At 34.2% G+C, this 21,283-nt stretch overlaps 2 protein-coding genes across 9 annotated transcripts in view; both read left to right on the top strand.

The window, feature by feature from the left end:
• Positions 1-1,385: 1,385 nt before the first annotated feature.
• On the top strand, positions 1,386-11,604 carry krcp (kelch repeat-containing protein). Its single transcript, XM_056462811.1, has 13 exons — positions 1,386-1,555; positions 1,901-2,059; positions 3,401-3,473; positions 4,425-4,484; positions 4,585-4,852; positions 4,936-5,067; positions 5,880-6,067; positions 7,992-8,188; positions 8,380-8,471; positions 9,640-9,694; positions 9,889-9,986; positions 10,355-10,449; positions 10,562-11,604. The coding sequence occupies exons 1-13, from the start codon at positions 1,494-1,496 to the stop codon at positions 10,694-10,696; spliced, it is 1,614 nt and encodes a 537-aa protein (XP_056318786.1). The 5' UTR covers positions 1,386-1,493; the 3' UTR covers positions 10,697-11,604.
• A 254-nt stretch (positions 11,605-11,858) lies between these two features.
• mark2b (MAP/microtubule affinity-regulating kinase 2b) overlaps positions 11,859-21,283 on the top strand; it is a 97,802-nt gene continuing 88,377 nt past the window's right edge. For all 8 annotated transcript variants that reach the window (XM_056461327.1, XM_056461328.1, XM_056461333.1 and 5 more), the window contains exon 1: positions 11,859-12,818. In XM_056461327.1, the coding sequence (XP_056317302.1) occupies positions 12,768-12,818 (51 nt within the window). In that variant the 5' untranslated portion in view covers positions 11,859-12,767. The remainder of the gene's footprint in view (positions 12,819-21,283) is intronic.

Genomic DNA, 21,283 nt, shown 5'->3' on the forward strand with positions numbered 1-21,283 from the left:
TTATAATATTAAAACTTTAAATGGCACACAGATTGAACAAGTTGCATCTTATAAATATTTAAGTGTCTGGCTTGATGATAAGTTGACTTATAGTTATCATATTGATAGCCTTTTAAAAAAACTCAAACCAACATTAGGTTTTATTTTATTTTAAAAAATGTTTCCCCTTCGCAGCTCGAAAACATTTAGTTGAGAGTACATTTCTATTAGTACTGGATTACGGTGATATACTTTATATGCACGCACCTCTAAATGTTTTTTAAAAATGGGATATTGTTTATTACAGTGCCTTAAGATTCGTCACTGGTTCAAGTGCACACACACATCACTGCAATTTCTATAAAATGACAGAATAGACCTCATTACAATTAAAGAGAAACAACATATTTTTAGTTTTCATTTTTAAAGCTTTAGTTTGTAAAGTACCACAGTATATTTCAAATTTATTGGAGTACTGTTCAAATACTTACAATACCAGATCAGCAGATACTCTCTTAAGATGCCATTTTTTCTCAGAGTTAGGTCGATCTGCAGCCTCTAAGTATGCTCCAAATGTATGGAATGAGCTTTAACATATACTAAATCCGCACCATCTATCGCTATATTTAAACATATTTTAAAGACTGTCAATTTAGAACTGTGCACGTTTTAACAGTTTATACTATTTTGTGTGCCTATGTGTTGTGACATGTATTTTTATTTTTTTGTAGCTCTGTCCTATATGCTGCCTGTCTTGACCAGGACTCCCTGGTAGCAGACATAAATAAAGTAATAATAAAAAAATTAATAAATTTGCATCAAAATGTGTAAAAAAAATATAGAAAATTTGAATCGCTCTATTGCATTTACATGCATTTAACCAGCAGATGTCATCAACGGGTAGTGTTTTGAATAATGTACTTGAGCTTGCTTCATTTCACATTTGACAGCCTCTATACAGATATAAATTACATTGTGCTTTTTAAAAATGTGTTTTAACTAAATAAATGTTAATGTTAATATATTACAATATCTAATAAAACCAGCTATGCATATATAATTACCCCAGTAGTAGTTTTTTTATCATTTTAATTCCCCCAGTAGTATTTTTTATTATTATTTTCATATCTTTGTATTAAATTTAATTTAATCTTCATTTCATGATATATGAGGTACAATTATCTTCCATACAGAAATAACCAAACAAATGTTTTTGCCGTCAAATAAATTAAAAAATCCTCCCCCTGAAGACATTTGTCCATTGGTCGGCCTTTCTTGTCAATCAACATTGCAACAACAGGAAAAGAGATTGTTACTTCTATGGGATTGGTGGATAGGATTATGTCCCCGCCTACTCATCCAATCACAGCGCTTCGTGAGGGGAACCTAGTGGCGGTGGCGCGAGTTTTATATTTGTGCTTTTGGTCGGCGGGAGATATAGTTCTATCTAACTGGATTTAGCTAATAGTACTGTCCTTTGTTTTGTTGGAGAGTGTCAACTTAAAAGTGTTAAAATGGAGGATTTTGGTGTGTATGCAATATTTGGATTAGATGAACCACCACAACAGATCTTGAGGTAAAGTTCGATAAACATTAATGTTACTGCATGCGTTTGCTTGTGTTGGGTTTAATTTGTTTCAACTCAATTCTAACGGCACATGCTTACACGTATTCCTATTTTCAAGCATTAAAATATGTTGAGATGCCTTCATATGTTTTATTTTGAAGCATAGTATGCATTTGTAGTCAAGTTTCGACAGTGCAAATTGAGTCTCCTGCCTCGTGAATTGTAGTGTAATTGTAACGTTAGAGATGTAACAGTTAAGCAGCTGTACTGTTTGCTTGTTTGAGTGATTATATGTCGAACGTGTCTTCATTATACGAGGAGATTGTATTCTTCATCGTTTATTTCTCCTAGCAGGCGTGAAGGCTGGCAGAGTTCAGTGGAGATCCAGCCTGGTGTTCAGCTGATGGTTCTGTTCACCAGAGGAGGCTGGGGAAAGCGAGATTCGGTCTCTGTGGAGCTTTCTGATGAGAGAAACATGCCTATTACTATGGGGAAGCTCACACCGTTTAATAAGTGGGTTACTTTGCTGCCAAAAATGAACATTTACTCACTGTTTACTCACCCTCAATTAGTTTAAGAGTTTCATTCTTCGGTTGAACACAAAAGCAAATATTCTGAAGAAAGCTGGAAACCTGTAACCACTTCCTAAATAATACTATGGTAGTATATTGAGGTAAAGTTGGTTTTATATACACACAATTGCACTTTTTACTTAATATAATTTCAGAAAGAGGTTCTTTGCAAATTCTAAATAGTGAAATCATATTAGTAGCCAATGACTATCAAAGATTGAGGTAAAGTTAGTTGTATATTTGCACATTTGGACTTTATTAATTATATTTAATATAATATAAAATATAAAATTATATAATATAAAATTATAATATATTATATAATATAAAATTATATTAAATATAATATAATTATATTTAATATAACCCTATTAATATAATTTCATAAAAATATTCTTTGCAAATTATAAATGGTGGAATCATATTATCAGCAAATAAATATCAGAGTACAACATTGTTCACAGTCAATTAAATGGTGCTAATGTTGTCTTGAAGTCGTATTTACATGCCATATAAGAACATTCAAAGTAGTGCATCACAAGTTCTTACTGTTCTAAAATTAATGAATGTGTAAAATCAACTTCAGTCTATCGAAGTACAACATTGTGCACAGTCAAATAAATAATGCTAATGTTGTTTTCAAGTCATACTTGCATGAGATCGGAATCAGTTTTATTGCCAAGTGTGCTTCACATACAAAGAATTTGTTTTGGCTACAGAAGCTTCCAGTGTACATAAAGTGACAAGTGACAACACAAAATAAATATGAACAAAAATAAATAAATAAAAGACGATAAACATTAAACAGATGCGGTTAGCCAAGAAACCTGGATGTTAAGTTGTCTATACAGATTGTTATAAATATACAGGTTATAAGGTGCTGTGTACAAGTGCGAATGTAGAAAGTATTGCGTTGTATATTGATATAAGGTACTGTGTACAAGTGCGTATGATATTCAGATATTAGACCGAATATTCAAAGTAACATTGTAAACAATATAGGGAGCATGTCACATGTTGTCACTTAACAAATTTGCGAATATATAACCAATTTCACCTCAATTGCAAGGATAAAACCATGGAAGTCAGTGATTACAGGTTTCCAGCTTTCTCTCATCTTTTGCGTTTAACAGAAGAAAGTATCTCATAAAGGTTTGAAACAAGTAAAGGGTGAGTAAATTATGACAGAATTTTCGTTTTAGGGTGAATTATTACCATTAATTCTTTCTAGCATGTTTTCATTGTAATATTTAACTCAATACGAAACCTTCCCTTCATTCAGATGTCTATCATGGGAAGCTGGTGATGATGGTGTTTGGTCCAGTGGAGCAACCTTAACTGTCAAACTCAATGGGGTAAGAGAAGATACAAACATTAAGTCTTAGTCTTACGTTGTGTTATTATGGGTTTACTATGGGCTTTCCGCATTCTAAGTCTCAAATCTGAACAGAAAGTCTGAAATTCATGGTTATGGAATTTAATGTTTGCACTGAAGAAAACAATATCTTCCTCAGTATATTTGTTTTCCAATTCAAATGATTATGTTTCCTTAAATCGGGTATGTTTATTTGAGATGCAATATCAAGGATTTAGCTCTTGTTTCTCTCTGGAACATTTAATCAAATTAAGTGAGTACATGCTTAAATAAACAATCTGTCAGTGGGGTGTGAAAATTACTTTGTCTGAATAAAACTTTCTGTTTTAATCAAATTTTCCGGACCTATTGCCTCATGTTTGTTGTTTTTCTTGTTATACTGCAGCAATTATTATAAATTATTCATCTTTTTATGTGATTGATATTGATCAAAACCATTTCACTTGAATGCATGTCATATTAGGAAATGAAACCTTCATAAATTCTGTTTCATGCTTATGCTATTGAAATAATATTATGCTGTGAATTTAGTTTGGATATTTTTTTGGGGGGGAAAGGACACTACATACCAATACATTTAATAATTACAATCATAGGCAGGATGCAGTGTCAGGTTATAGCAAAATGCTAATTTCCACCTGTAGTCCCCAGGTTTATGGAGTTATTGTTCCTTTGTGTACACTGATTAAAATAGGCTTGTCAGTAATATTACACAACTGTACAAAAACTACATATACATGCCTATCAGATATTCAGTGTTCTATCAATAAACTTATATTCTTCTATAATCATTCCAAGAATCGAACCCTACTCGCATCACACTCATTCTCACACACAACATGTACAAACACTGTCTCCATTTAAGGATACAAATAATTTAACAATTTGCTCAATTCTCTTGCATATGTTAACTTACTCCTGTTTCCCAAAGGATACTAATGATCTGTTGGATCCAGTGCTGACATTTTCACAGATGGAATGCACTCCAGAGGTGAGTTTTGCCTCTTATACCCTATTTGAGTTGTTTGTGTTAGATTGCAGTTAAGTTCCAGTTAAGCAGTCAATCATTTCTTTCAATCCATTGTTTTTAGTGTACCCCCACAGTGCCAGCATTACGGGAATGTGCAGGAAAGAGGAAGCGGTCTCAGGGAGAGGAGGACGAAGGGATCAGTGAAGGTAGAGGCAAGGAGAACATCTGCCCTAATGCCTCTGAAAAGGCTACACCTCACAGACGGGGCAAGAGCAATCCTCGTATAGGTCAAACACGTCTGTTCTCTCAAAAAGAGGAGCAGACTGCAGCTTCTGGTTTTCAGAACCACAAAACCAAAGGCAAGCAGGCCAAAACCTCCTCGCAGACTGGTGAGTGAACATCTGTGTTATTTGCATGTTGAGCATTAATGTGCCTATAGTGGTTATTTAATGTTTAACAATATGTTTTCCAGCTCAGCTGGACAAGCCATCAGGTCGCTGGGGTCAGACTCTCTGTCCCATTGATCCTCAGACTGCCATTTTGATTGGAGGACAAGGTGCCAGAATGCAGTTCTGCAAAGACCCCATCTGGAAATTGTGCACTGGTAAGAAATTCACATTGAGAACATTTACATGGACACCAATACTCCGACTTTAATATGATTAAGACAATACTCTGATTAAAAAGTCTACCATGTAAACAGCAATTATTGATTATCTTAATCTGACTAAAGTCACAATCGGACTAAACCGAAATCAAATTAAGGCGTGGGTTATGCCTATTTTAGTCTCATTATTAAAGTGCACTACAGACATGTAAACGCCTTAATCAAATTATTAGTGTTATGTAGTATTCTTTTTTTTAAATTTGCAATGGGATGCACACAGCAGCTGGCAGCCATTTCACAACAAACAAATGAGAGAATGGCTTTTAATAGTGGGAATCGATGACTGCTGAGAATTTTGCAATACCTTTGTTTTTTGCGGGGGCATGAATGAAGTTAGTGAATGAAATGTCAGAGGTGGCCTGTTGCTTGAGAATTTGGATCTGACGTCATTCGTTTGCACACATAGTATGAGAAACGGACTGCAGTTAAACAATTAAAATGAAAAACAAAACGCTCAAAATCACATGTGGTGCCATGACAAACACAAACTGTTGTGTGAAACTAATGTCGATAAATGACTTGATGTTAATCAAAGTATGTAATGTGGATTAAGTATGTAAAACGGGAACATGAAAGGAACATTCAAAAAGTAACTCATGAACACCTTTATTATGTTATTATCTTATTTAGAAATAAAGCAAATAATTCGATTAGTGATGTCCATGTAAACCTAGTAATTGTTTCTGTCTCACTGTTTAATTATTGTCATTTTGAAATGATAATGTTTTATTTTTTTGAATGTTTTTCAGAGGATCTTTCTTGGGTGCCTGCTGAAACCCTGGCTGAAGGACCCACCCCTGAGGCCCGGATTGGTCACACAGCGACCTATGACCCGGAGTCTAAGCGTATCTTTGTGTTTGGAGGCTCAAAGCATAAGAAATGGTTTAATGATGTTCACATCTTGGATACACAAAGCTGGCGTTGGACTTTGGTTGAGGTTGGTGTACAATTTATTCTAATAGTAACAAAAACCTGTCAATTAGAATTGTTTAATAAGATTTTACCATTTTTATAATGTTAAAAAATACTTTAGAATTTGTTTTAATAATAAACTTACTTTTTTTTCTTTAACTTTCATTTGTATTGTACGGAGACCTGGAAGGGATGTGATGGTGGGGAAAAAAATTGGTGAAAGAAAAAAAAAACTGGGTGGGAGAAAAAAAAAAACCATGGAAAACTATGGAAAAAATATTTTTAAGGTTTTTGCGTTATCTCGCAAAGATGTTTTGCGTAATCTCGCAAAACTGTTTCTACACAAACACTTCCTGTTCACTTCATTCATGTAAACCCTCATGTTTTTGCTGAAATTCTCCCGTATTTTACCATTCTATCCCACTTTCTTTACATTAAAGCTGTGCGTCAACCAACGCCTTTCATATGCAACCTCTGAACCAGTGAATGCATGTATAAGCACTGACTGACAGACACGCTCCGTACAATAAACTGATCCCAGATCAGCTTCTGCACACACCATTTAAAGTGACACCTCTGTTATCAAACAAGTGAGCAGCAGATGGATCTCTCGTTTTGCTTTGTTTGAAAACAGGGGTGTCTCTGTAAGAATGCACAGATCTATAATGAAAGCATTCCATTACTTAAACTGTTTGTGCTCATTTAAGAGAAAATTAGCCGTTTAAAATAAAACATGCAGGACGATGTTCACATATTATTCAGTGCATTTGTCTGTCTGTTTAAGCATACACCCGAATCCGAAAGTGTCCTGCACTTTTGCTCCTCTGTAAATGGCGTGTACAGAAGCTGATCTGGGATCAGTTTATTGTACAGAACGCGTCTGTCAGTCAGCGCTTATGCATGCATTCACTGGTTCAGAGGTAGCATATAAAAGGCGATGATCGACACACAGCTTTAATGTAAAGAAAGTGAAAGCAGACATTTTAATATTAATTTCAGCGTGCTTTTAAGATTAAAAATGTACAAGAAATATGGGAAAATACTTAATAATAGGATGATAGTGGGATAGAATGGTAAAATACGAGAGAATTTTGGCAAAAATGTGAGGGTTTACATGAATGAAGTGAACAGGAAGTGTTTGTGGAGAAACAGTTTTGCTAGGGAACGCACAAAAAAAAAACTTAACGTTTTCTTATCACTTTTTTTTTCTTCTCCCACCCAGTTTTTTTCCTACCATGTCTCCGTAATTTTCCCATATTTCTCTCATATTTTTAATCTTAAAAGCATGTTGAAATTAATATAAAAATGTCTGAATTCACTTTCTTTCCAATAAAGCTGTTGCATATGAGGGGCGCTGATCGGCACGCAGCTTTAATGGAAAAAAGTGAATGCAGACATTTTCATAATAATTTCAACATTTAAAGTTTAAAAATATGAGAGAAATATGGGAAAATACCTAATAATAGGATATAATGGTAAAATACAGGACAATCAGGCAAAAACGGGAGGGTTGTCATGTATGAAGTGTTTGTCGAACAACAGTTTTGAGGGAACGCAAAACATATTTGCGAGATAACGCAAAACATCTTTGCAAGGGAACGCAAAAATATGTTTACCTATCACTGGTTTTTTTTTTTTTTCTTTTTTTTTTTTCTTCCACCCATTTTTTTTTTCTCCACCATCATGTCCCTTCCGGGTCTCCGTAGTATTTCCCTCTGTTTTGCATTTTGTAATCATTATGTAACTTTTGTACTATTGTAATATTTTTTTTTGATGTGACAATGCTAACATGGCAATAAAACAAACTACTAACTAACCTGCCAGTTTTCTAAACGATACAAAATTGCTATAACACATGATTAGGCATTTAAGATTGGTTTGTACAAATACATTTTATTAGCCAGTAGAATATTCTAAAAAGCTCAAGTGATTTATATTTACTCCTTTAGGCGCAGGGAAAAGTGCCTCCTCTGGCCTACCACAGCTGCAGTATGTTCAGAGGAGAGCTTTTTGTGTTTGGAGGAGTGTTTCCTCGCCCACATCCACAACCAGACGGCTGCAGTGACTCCATCTACATCTTTAACCCTGAAATGGCCATCTGGTATCAACCCATTGTCAATGGAGAGAAGCCTGCTCCACGCTCTGGGTGGGAAAACGGGCATTTTATTTATTTAAAATTATTTGGTAAACTAAAATGTCATTCAAAATGGCACTGCAGCATTTGATGTGTAATAATTTATTAACTCTGACTGATACTTATGATTTGAAAGTCTGTTATACTCTGCATTTGGCAGATGACTATTTCTAACTTGAGGAGATTTGGATTCATTTGTGCAGGCACTCCGCATGTGTGATGCAGGGAAGGATTTTTGTGTTTGGCGGATGGGACACCCCTGTGTGCTTTAATGACATGTTCATGCTAGACCTCGGTAAACACTCTACTCTTTTGTTGATTTTTGTATTGGAGGAAATGTGCATATATATATATATATATATATATATATATATATATATATATATAGATAGATAGATAGATAGATAGATAGATAGATAGATAGATAGATAGATAGATAGATAGATAGATAGATAGATAGATAGATATAGATATATAGATAGATAGATATAGATAGATATAGATAGATAGATAGATAGATAGATAGATAGATAGATAGATATATAGATAGATAGATAGATAGATATATATAGATAGATAGATATAGATAGATAGATATAGATAGATAGATAGATAGATATATATAGATAGATAGATATATATAGATAGATAGATAGATAGATATATATAGATAGATAGATAGATAGATATATATAGATAGATAGATAGATAGATATATATAGATATATATATAGATAGATAGATAGATATATATAGATATATATATAGATAGATAGATAGATAGATATATATAGATATATATATAGATATATATATAGATATATATATAGATATATATATAGATATGTATATGTTGTTTTTATGTATGTATGTGATAACTGCCCTAAAATATATTATTTTTAAATGTCTGGGTAAAAAACAAAACCTTTTTCCCCTTTGAACACTATATATTTTAATTTGAGAAACATTTATAATATTTTGGAGCTATAAACATGTCAGGCTAAATAATTCAAATGAATCATTGACTTCTGCTATTTTCATTTGTTTCAAAAACACTGATTTTTTTTACAATTTAAAACAGCATCTTTGGATATATTTTGTGCTGGAGATACTGTCGTCTTCAAAAAAAAAAATCGTACTCATACCTTAGTCAAAATTTTCTGTAATACCGTTCCTGTTTTAAAACCTTGACTTTTCCAAACCGCGTTATATCTTGAACACAGTTATCGTCCCATGCCTATATATATGTTTCACTCCTTGGAGTATTTTCACTATTGTTGCTTGTGCGTTAGTCAGTAGCACTCTTTTGCCAAATGAAATGAATATACTCAGTTTCTCAAACAGAATGTCTAGATTTTCTGCATATCTAATACCTGGTATGATTCATACTGTTTTCACACATTAATTGCTGAAAAGTGGAGTAGTCAGCTTAATATATCTCATTGTCACATTCCTACTTTTAGGCTTGATGGAGTTTTCTCCTGTGAAAACAAGTGGAACAGCCCCATCTCCCAGAAGGTACTTAAAATCAATCTGATAGTTTACTGTAAATACAGACAACGGTTTATTATGATGATTATTAAAAACCTTGCTCTCATCTTCAAACAAAATGTGTAAAGGAATTTCAGTCATAATTGTAGTGATTCAGTTCTTGGACATAAATGTTGTCCGATACATTGAACATTTAGTCTTTGACCCTCTCTGTATCGCAGCTGGCATGGCTGTGCGGTTCTTTCAGAAAGCAGCTTCCTGATCCATGGAGGTTACAATGGGAACAATGCTCTGAGTGACGCATTCATCTTCAACACAGGTGAGAGCTAGACTTCATGTCCCATTTCCATTGTCTGGACCTTGTCATTGCTATTATTATACATGACTAATGTTCTGTTAATGTTTTGACTCCAATGGTGCATTTATATAATCAAAGTGCTGTAAAACAGGAATATTGTGAAATATTACAACTTATTAGCAGTTGTACTGAACTAAGTGCCATATTTTGTGCCTTATTCTAAATCTTTGTCACTTTTTGATAATTTACGTCCAATATATATCATTTATATATTAAATATCATTTTCTTTTTTTGTCTAACTAACCCTAAACAAACTGTTGAAAATGCTTTATATAGATTTTATCATTGCATCCTGACAAATATTTTAAATATTCTTTTTAACCCCCAGACACTAGTTGCTGGTCATCTCTGACTCTACCTCAGCTCAATTCTGTACCCAGAGCTGGACATTCTATCATTACTATGCCCACCACATGCAAAAAGGTAAACTAAAAGAATGAAATTAAGATTATGAATACTATCTAGTGGCTTTGGTTAGTTAGTGTCTTGTTTTCAGCACTCTGATTTGCGACACTCGTGTCTTTTTGTTTTAAAGGGATCTATAGATGAACAAGAGGAAATTTTCGAGTCAGCCCCACAAACACTGCTGGTTTTTGGAGGAGGTGACAATGAAGGGAGCTTCTTTTCAGACCTGTTCACTATGCCAGTAAAGGACTTAAGCAGAGACTAATCATCTCCCTCAGTATTTGGTTTTTATATGCATTTTTTACATGTGTTTTATGCTTCGGTCTTTCAGATTTTGGTCTTTGTTTTTGGAGTAATTTAAAGAGGTTTATTATGTATTCACTCAGGTATTTGCATTGTCATCGTTAATTAGCAATTAGTTTATGCACAGTTCTTGGGAAGTCACTCTTTGTGTTATGGAGGATGATTTGTGATAAAGACTAATATTAGTAAATAGTGTGGGCTGTTTCGTATAAAAGAAGACCATTTCAAAAAGCTTATTTACTCACCCTCATTTGATTCTGAAGTGCACACGATGACAATGTCTCTCTGCAGTTGATCCATACTTGTTTTATGATATTGCAGGTATTCAAGGTGTAGTTTACCCCCAAATTTTAATTTACTCTCCCTCCATTTGTTCTACGCCAGTTTCTTCAGTTAAACAGAAGATATTTTGAAGAATGCTGGAAAGTGTTAGCTATTAATTCTGGTTTCCAAACAACCAATTTCCAGAATGCCTTCTAACACTTAATGTCAAATTCTCCCACAGAGATGTGTATGGCTTCTAAAGGCCTTTTTAAATTGAGCACAAGTGCTTTTAATTTCTGTGATTCTTCAAAATCCCTCATTTTGTGTTCTACAGAAACTGGCAGCATTTGTTTTTGGAATATGATGAGGGTGAGTAAACAATGATAGGTTTGGATATTTTAGGTGAATTATTTACTTTACTGTCATAGATGGATATGAATTTTCTGATTCACTGTATCAAGGGGATTTGAATTTGATCTATGAAAAATCATTGAGGTGTCCTTTTTGTAATTAAATGTCCACTTTTAGATTAAGTTTCCTTTTTATTTGTGAATGTCTGTGTAAAATTATGATTTAGCTGTAAATAATGTCGCTGTTCAAAAATAAAGGTTCTTAAGAAAAATCAAATGTCTTCACTTGTTACTTGAACACTACATTCACACCATGGTTCACACACAGATGCCGTTTCCTGTGATCTGGCATCTGCTGAATTTAAAAATCTCCACGGTAACAACGACCGCATGATGTCACCCCACGTCTACTGTCGCCGTTACGGCCGCGAATACCGCAGTGCGAGCGCCGACTGACGCCTAGACGATCCGTGCACGGATCCGCCGCCGCCCCTCCCCGTTCAGCCCCCCTTCGCTCGCTCCGGAGATCGGCCATGTTGCCTCTCGCGCTTGTTCCGGTATCAGGCACGAGCGTTTGAACAGCTCGGCCGCAGTACGACACCGATCCGCCTCCACTGAAGCCCGTTTCACCGAAGCCAATTATGGATTTTACTACGTGACTGTGAATGTTTCTTTCTGGACGCGAGCCCTCGGCCGTTTTCTTTCATTCAATAGCCGTCGGTCACCGGGACCCCGTGAGTGGCGGAAGACGGTTTCGTGGATCATGAGGGTATTTCAGGATTGATCATTTTTGAAACCCATTTTCAGGTGTGCCAGTGCTTTATAATCTCCGTTGTTTTTCTTCAAATCCGCGCTCAGTCGGTTCGTCTCAAAGTGACGGTGAAGCCATCTCTCCACCTTTTGTTGACACTTATTGTTTTTGAAGGTCGATATACTTGTGATTTTACTCAGTTTTATTTGTGTTATTCTGTGTTGGGCCAGACACACTTCACATCGCTCGTGAAGAAACCTTTTTCTTCGTGTCCTCGTTTCCCGTGGCTGTCATTTTATGGGAATAATTGAATTGTTTTAAACTCCAGCCGAATCATTTGGAAAGCAACATTAAATGCTGGGTCCATGTTAGTCCCTCCAAGAAGACTGAAAATCCCTCATAAATCCTCATTAAGGACCATATGTTTATTTTCAGCCGGAGACTTTAACACAAGTTTTTTTTCCTCCACATATGGACTGATGTTGGGCTTCAACTTGTTGATCTCCGTCTGCGTGGCTAGTTCAGGCTAGCTAGCAACACTGATTATTTCTGTTAGAACAGACGCATAGCCTCTAACGGCAAGCTTATAAATGCTTGTCAACCACTGAAAACGATTTTCCAGTCACTTTTCTCCCCTTGGCCCTGTTTTTGAGAATCTCTGGGCGAAAATGTCAACCCGGCCTCAAGGAGTAGGTGTTATAGAGAATTCATCCAGCCAGGTGAGACATGTCTTTACACTACCTGCTCCGAAATGAACGCGTGTGTTTGTTTCTGCGGATGACGTCATTCTTGCTTTTCTGTTCAACCTTGTTTCCCTCAAGCATGTAATACAAAGTTAGACTGTTAGGTGAGCTGAAGAAGAAAAAAATAAGTTCAGAAATAGTGTCCCTGACACAACATGACTTCCCCTAACTGTTAATTGATAAGCGTTTCAAGGTTCCTCATTGTAGATATTGAAAACATAATGGCTGATTTAACTACATTGTCGTTTTGTCCATTTGAATAGACTGAAAATCCTTTATGTTTGGAATTTAGTAACTGTCTGTCAATAAAATTAATTTAGCAAGGCCCCCCAATAAAATTCCAATGGGGCCTCAAGATGACTTCAAAATGTTTTAAAGGGATATTTCTCACACCTATAATGTAGGTGACCTTTTGTTAAAGTAAAACATTAAGTAAGACTTAACTGAAACTGTGGGTAAGTTATTGGTCTCATCAACAGCTATCAGCATTTTTAAAGGACAAAAACAAAAGATACTGGCAAAACAGCATGGATGCCTGAGGCTCTTGACAATGTATTGTCTCATGAAGTGAAAAACTGGTCTTTGCAAGAACTTGAAAGTTGTTTACAACATTATTACCTTTAATGCATAGCTTCAGGCAATGGTCCTGAGAGCATTCATGACTGTCAGTAGCACAAGCTTCCTGTTGCGTAATGACGTGTGTATACAAAACTGGAGCTGAACTTACATGTAAACTGATGTTTGTTAAAAACGGGAGGATACATGTCTTGTGTTCAGTAAATTTATCTTGTGCATATTCCGGATGCCGCAACCTATATATATTTATATTTATGTATGTGTGTGCTGTAAATAAAGATTCCCATTCTTGAGTTAATATGCATTAAGAAGCTTAGGACCGTTTCCTGGGGCTGTGGATTAAAGGTAATACTGTAAATAATGTACAGCTTTCTAGTACAGACCAATCATTTCACTTTATAAGACCTCAGCATGCATTTAGTAGCTATGGGAATTAATTATGTATCTCTCTTTTTTGAAGCTCTCAGAGCTTTTGTGTCTTCACTCTATTTTATGTATTTATGATTGTTATTTTATGCAGGTGCAGTGCCTTTTAAAATCAACCCAATTAATCTACATTTTTTTTAAAGGTAGCTTTTCATCTAATCTGGTAAATTGTGTTTTATTTTGATATGGCAGAAAAATGACTTATTTCAGTCAAAGTACCTTTTAACACAAGTCATTTCACTTGGCGGCCATATTTGAAACCCCTCTTGGGCAGTATGCCCGGGCATAGTCTAAATGGGGAAACATCAAATTCTCCAAAACTATTTGTCAAGCTTACGATTACATTACATATTTTGAATCATCAATCAAATGAAACGACTGTCTCATAAGTTTCGTTTTTTTTAAACATCCAAATCAAACAAAACTGGCATATTTTCAGATTGCCCAAGCCAATGTGAAGGCACTCTCAAAGGGAACGAGATCACAACACCAACCTCATTTATGACCATTCTACATATTATCATCCTCTGGATAATGATCGTCTGATCGCACTGGTCTTCAGAAGTAATTCACAACATGGTCTTGATGGTGAATCTCCTCCAGAAATGACAGTGACTCTACAAGTTTGTGGGTGTTTGAGTAGTTGCTGCTGTCATATGATGTGCTTTTGACATGACGGACTGTGCCTCGCGTTCGTTGCTTACAGATTACAAAATTAAAAGACTTGTTTTCAAGTGCTCTTTCCAGTGTGCTTGTTGACTACAAAAAGCTGTCATAAAAGCACACGTCTGGTCTGAGCTTCTCCCCCAGAGAAATGTCAGTCTATAGCAATTGATGATTGGCTCCTGGACTAGTAGGCAGGGCTTTATTCGCCATTTTGACCGTTGCACTCTTTCCCATTAAAAACTATACGAGTGACATGTCTTGTGTATTCTATGGTCTTTGTTTCAGTTTAGCTTTTTTTCCAGGATCATGCAGAACCACTGAGGCTGAGTAAATGAACAGTAAACTTAATCTTTGGGTGAACTGTGCCTTTTAGATGAGAACATATAAGCTAAAACAAGAAAAATCGTTATATTTTCTTGAGTCACCCCCAAACCTACAATATATCTATGTAGCACTTTGACCAGATGAGAAGCTCTCTTTCAGATTGATTGGGCTGATTTAGTTCGTAGTTTATTTTTATTTATTTATTTTATTAAAAAAAGAAACTTCCAAGGAACCTTGCATTTATTTAAATTCGCCCACTATTTTTTTTCTTTCATTTACTTCTTTTCTGTAAACATAAAACTAACAAGGGATACTTAAGATGACTTAATGTGTTTTAAAATTAGTAGTTAAGCTGTAATATAAGCTAAACCAACTAAAACCCATTATGTTTCTAAGTTACCCACAAACTTCTGGAGTTTAACACTCAATGTCTGTATTAATTTTGCAATATCTATATAGCAATTTTACCACATGAGATGAGAAGCTCTCTTTCAGATTGATTGGGCTGATTTAGTTTGTAATTTATTTTAAATTTTTTTTTATTCTGCAGACACTAAATTAAAAAAAGGAAACTTCTAAGGCATCTTGCATTTATTTAAATTTGCCGTAGGACTGGGCCGATAAACAATATTATATCGAATCACGATAAAATTTGTGTCTAACAAAGATAAGCTTTAGACTTTTTTTACTCTATATTGATCTAAGAGCCAATCACAAATCAGAAATGTGCAACAATGTGAATCCAAAATTGTGTTTATTAGAGCTGGACCGAAATTTGTCACAGACAATTTATTGACTGGAAATATGTTATGCCATTTAATGAACCCTCTAATTTTTGTGGCTTCAGTCTTTGTTGGGATACACTTTTAAATCTGGAAGCATTAACAACTTATGTTAAAATATATATCGTTATCGTTCAATATGGAAAATAATTATCACCCAGCCCTAATTCACCCCCTGTTTTTATCAAAATATTTCTGTTTACTTATTTTCTGTAAACGTAAAACTAACAAGGGACCCTTAAGATGACTTAATGTGTTTTAAAATTAGTAGTTAAGCTGTAATATAAGCTAAACCAACCAAAAACCATTGTTTTTGAGTCACCCCCAAACTTCAGAAGTTTAACATTCTATGTCAGTATTAATTTAGCAATATCTATATAGCAATTTTACCAGATGAGATAAGGAGGTCTCTTTCAGATTGATTGGGCTGATTTAGTTTGTAGTTTATTTTTATTTATTATTTTAATTTATTTTATTCTGCAGATACTAAATTAAATAATTAAAAAAAGGAAACTTCCAAGGCATCTTGCATTTATTTAAATTCGCCTTAAGACTGGACAGATAAATTATATTATACCGAACCACTATAAAATTTGTGTCAATAAGAAAGACAAGCTCTGGACTTTTTTACTCTATATTGATCTAAGAGCCAATCACACAGCAGAAATGTGCAACAATGTGAATCTAAAAGTTTGTTAATATTAGAGATATACCGAGTTTTGCCACTGAAAATTTATCGGGCAGAATTATGTTTTGCCATTTAATGAACCCTCAAATTTTTGTGGAGGCATTAACAACTTGTATCGAAATATATATCGCTATCGTTCAATATGGAAAACAGTTATCGAGATGACATTTTTGCCATTTCGCCCAGCCCTAATTTGCCCCCTGTTTTTTTTCATTTGCTTATTTTCTGTAAAAGTAAAACTAACAAGCGACCCTTAAGATGACTTAATGTGTTTTAAAATTAGTAGTTAAGCTTAAAAATAAACCAAAGCAGCTGAAAATCAAAACATTCTGAATTGTAATTAGAATTCATCATTTTTAAAAATATATAGACACTAATAATCTCTTTAAATAATGCAATGGCAGACTGTTGAAATGGGCCGAGAGCTGCTATTTAATGGGGAAAAGCAGTCAACAGGTACTGCGTTTGACCTGGGAACCACAAAGACCACAGGCAGCGAAGAAAAGCCAGCCTCACCCCTCTCAATGTGATAAGGCACAGATTGCAACGCGAATGCCAGAGGACAGAAAATTGAGCCATTCTGAGTGAGGAGGAGGAGGAGGACAGATTCAGTGCTCATTAATAACTCATGCCAGTGTGACTAATGCTGACTGAGCTTCATACAATACAGGCAGCACTAACGTGTTCCTTTTCCTCTAAGTGGCTTAATAAAAAGCCAAGGACTTTATATCGTTGTCCAGCTTTTTTTTCCGGATGCCCTCTCCGAGATCTCTAACATCTCCTTTAGAGTGTGTCTGTTTTAGTAGAGGAAGAGTGTGAGGAATGATTCACTGCTGTTAATCATACTAGTGAGGTCGTGGGTGAGATTCAGCCTGCTATGTAGGAGGAGAGGTATGAAAATGTGTTATTATTTTGCATTATCCGCCATTGGTTTGCTCAGGTTCATGGAAGAATGCTTTGCATAAAAAAAAAAGTCAGACTTGGAACGACGTGTTTATGCTTCTGAGTTGCACCATGTTTGCATCTCTGGAAATTTAATCTGTCACTCACAGTGCTGCGCCATGTTTGCCATAAGATTGCAGTGTTTTTATTTTTTAATACAAGCCTTCATGTTCAGCCTGAATTGAGGCCCGTTCAACCTGTTCTCTCTCATTATGGCTTTCATGTGTGAAAGGCACACCACCCCAATAAGTGTTAACACAGGGTTTCCTTGTCCTCAGTAACTCAGTGTGTCACCTTGCTGATACTGTGACCTGACACCACAGGCTTGTGTTACAAGATCGCTGAAATCCCAGAACCCACAAACACAGATTTAGAGTGAAAGAAAAGGGTCTTCGCCTGTTTCTTGTCCTCTAACCTCTGTGTGATGATGTTTTTGAAGTGGGTGCCCACAAAGTCAACATGAAATCACTATTGTCCCTGTTTTCTCATATTACTATATAGTCATATTACGAGGGCTAGACAGAACTTTTTTTTTTTTGCTGTTTAGGTGCTGAATTGTGTAAAAATATCTGCTGATTTATGTGTAATGATTTTTAGACTGTAGTAACACATGAATAATGAAGAAATGTTTACATGTTATTCAAGTTTTACAATAGAAATCCAATTAGAACGACATGTTTGGTGAACAAAGTATCTAATAAAATACTGAATATTTTACTTTAAAATATACTTAATAATATTATTGAAATTAATATAAAAGCTGAATGAATATATATTAACTCTCATTTACATAAGTAAATAGACTCAATGAAGAATGTATTTGTGGTTAATAAAATAATGTATTGATGATTATCTAATAAAATACAGATACAATATACAAACTGTACTGCCAGTCATAAGGCATATTCAATAATATTACAGAAATTTACATAAAAGCTAAATAAATATATATTTACACACATTTACATAAGTAAATAGACTCAATAAAGAACGTATTTATGGTCAATAAAATATAATTTATTTGATTATCTACTAAAATGCAGATACAGTATATACAAACGGATACAATATACAAACTGTATTGCCAGTCAAAGCATATTCTTCAATAATATTACTGAAATTAATATAAAAGCTGAATAAATATGTACACACATTTACATAAATAGACTCAATGAAGAACGTATTTATGGTTAATAAAATATAAGGTATTTAAATATCTACTAAAATGCAGATACAACATGCAAACAGATACTATATATAAACCGTATTGTCAGTCATAAAGCATTTTACTCAATAATATTACTGAAACTAATATAAAATCTGAATAAATATATATGTACACACATTTACATAAGTAGACAGACTTGATGAAGAACATTTGTGGTAAATAAAATATAATGTTTTTTTTCTTTATTGTGTTTTTAATAAACATGGTTATCAAGGATGGTAATAACAATATTCCTCAACATTGACTTGGTTTAATGTGTATAGCATGGTTGATAACATAAAACCAAGTAAAAAATTACAAATTATATATATGCATACACACGTGTATGAATATTTACGCATACAGAAACCAATAAGTATAAAAAAGAAAAAGTATCTACATAATGTCAGAGAAGTACATAAATGAAAAAAGTGTCCAATGAAATTATTATAAAATGGATCAAGCAGAAAAAATAACTTGTCACCTATATCTTTAGACATCTTAATCGTTTCTCTTACATCATTCTTTTAAATCACTTCATTTTTAATAATAGAGATCAAATTATCCTGTATTTGGTTCCAATGAGAATTGTTGAAATCTTTGAAATATAATGCATTGATGATTATCTACTAAAATACAGAATATACTAAATGTATTGTCAGTCATAAAGCATATTGCTTAATAATACAGAAATTTTGTATTAGACTCAATGAAGAACGTATTTATGATTAATAAAATATAATGTATCTTATGTCCCAACTGACGTCTCCTAGGCTGAGAAAAACCATATAGCTATGTAAGCTTTATTTTAGGCATTTGTTGTGATTTATTATTCATTTAATGTAGGTTATTGTCCAATGTTTTAGAAAACAGGGTGGCTGAAAATATATGGGTGATGTACAGTATATGAAATCTCACTTAAAAAATGCTTTGAACACAGCTTCAACTAATGAAGAGACAGAATGGGAGCTCCTGTGTGTTTGTGTTTCTACACTGGCATTTTCAGCGATGTAAAAATAAAACATCTGACACACTTGGGACTTATCAGCCAAACAGAACTAAATTTGACAATATTAATAGCTAAATTAAAAAAAACAAATAATTGACCGATGCAAATGTCTTGTTTGACAACTAAAAGGTTTAGATGTTAGTTAGAAAAAAAAATAATAATTCAGTGCGAGATTTGAGAAATGCCACTCTTAAAGGGATAGTTCACCCAAAAATAAAAATGTACTCACTATTTACTCACTCTCAAGTGGTTTCAAACCTTTATTAGTCTCGTTTAACACAAAATAAGACATTTTGAAGAAATCTGAAAACCATTGACATTCCATATAGGAAAAAAATATTTCCATGGAAGTCAATGATCAAACATTTTTTAGAATATCTTATTTACTGTTTACGATAAGAACGAAACTTAGAAAGATTGGAAACAAGTAAATCGTGAGTAAATGCTGACAGAATTTTCATTTTGGGTGAACTATCCTTTTAAGGGTCAGGTTGACCTTTGGGTTCCATATCTTATATGAAAGACCTGCAAAAAAGTGGGTACCAGCATTGTTTCAGTTGTCTACCATGACTGATTCCAAAATCACATTTTGCATTAAACCATATATGCAACACCAACTCTGATATGCTATGAAAATATGCCATGTTGTTTATGATCATTTCATTTCATTTTGATTTTAAAGTCTCCTTGAATTCAAGATTGCCTTTTTGACTTTTATGAATTTGTTAGCCTTTAAATCTGCATGAACTGGAAGCTGCTGAGACTTTTATTTGAGTATGCTGATGTACTTCATACTGATACAGAATATTGAGTAGGGGGTGGGGCTTTCTTTTTGCACATCATTCAAACTAATGGTAAGAAGGGCGTGGCTAGGAATATTGGGGTTGAAGCATCAATCTGACATCAACATAGAGACTCCAAAACGCAGAAGCAAGTTAGACTTTGAAGATTGCCAAAAAACGTTTTGATTGGATTAATTTGTGCATATTAATTGTTTACCTAAAGAATAACAATGTCCACTAGCAAAAAACACATTGTAAATTTTGATTTCACAGAGACTTTAGGGTTGGCTATAAGCTAGTATGCTTTAAAGCAACGAAAAAGACACATTAGCACAGATCGAATCTCATTCAAAGAGTAACTTTGAATTCTACTCAGAATGCTGTATTTCAATATGGAGAGAATTAAGGTTAGACCACAGACTGCATAATTATTACACTGGCTGTCTTAAGCTTTCATATGGAAGCTGAAGAGATCATCTCAGACAATTGTAAAGTACTTTGGGTGTATTACACAAAGTGTGCTACATAAATGCACATTAAATATGTGAGCTTTAGTGAGCTGAAATGCTCTGGTTTGTGATGTAAACAAAATGCTATTAGCTATTTAAAAAGGAGCGGGAAAAGCTTTTCAATATTTTTATATATTCCTGTTTCAGTAAAAAATTGTCAACGCAATGTATCTGTGTATGGAATACTGTGTCGGGGTCCAAGCCGCTACTCATTTGAATTGAGAAAATTTAAGTTTATGACCACTTTTTAGTCATATCACACATTAAAGTGAATTTTATACAAACTCATGGTGTACCTAACAGTCTCTTGACTTGATGCATCACAGACACCAATATTTTAACAATTTATAAAAAATTAACCACTTCCTGGCCATTGGATATTAGGCATGGATGTATATATTGTGATTGGGATTTTCGAAAGTATTATATTGCTTTATTAACGTTTATTATTTTCATTTGTTGAGTCTCTTGTACCTAGACGCCACTTTGCGTGACCTCCAACTTAACAAGTGGATAATGCTGCATGTTTC

This window comes from Danio aesculapii, chromosome 7 (assembly GCF_903798145.1).
Source record: "Danio aesculapii chromosome 7, fDanAes4.1, whole genome shotgun sequence".
In the NCBI taxonomy this organism is placed as follows: Eukaryota; Metazoa; Chordata; class Actinopteri; order Cypriniformes; family Danionidae; genus Danio; species Danio aesculapii.

Bases quoted from the DNA above. Each gene is read 5' to 3' on its own strand.
- krcp (XM_056462811.1), top strand. From the start codon at position 1,494: ATGGAGGATTTTGGTGTGTATGCAATATTTGGATTAGATGAACCACCA. The intron at 9,695-9,888 runs GTACTTAAAATC...TCTGTATCGCAG, and splicing joins ACAGCCCCATCTCCCAGAAG to CTGGCATGGCTGTGCGGTTC. The intron at 9,987-10,354 runs GTGAGAGCTAGA...TTTAACCCCCAG, and splicing joins CGCATTCATCTTCAACACAG to ACACTAGTTGCTGGTCATCT.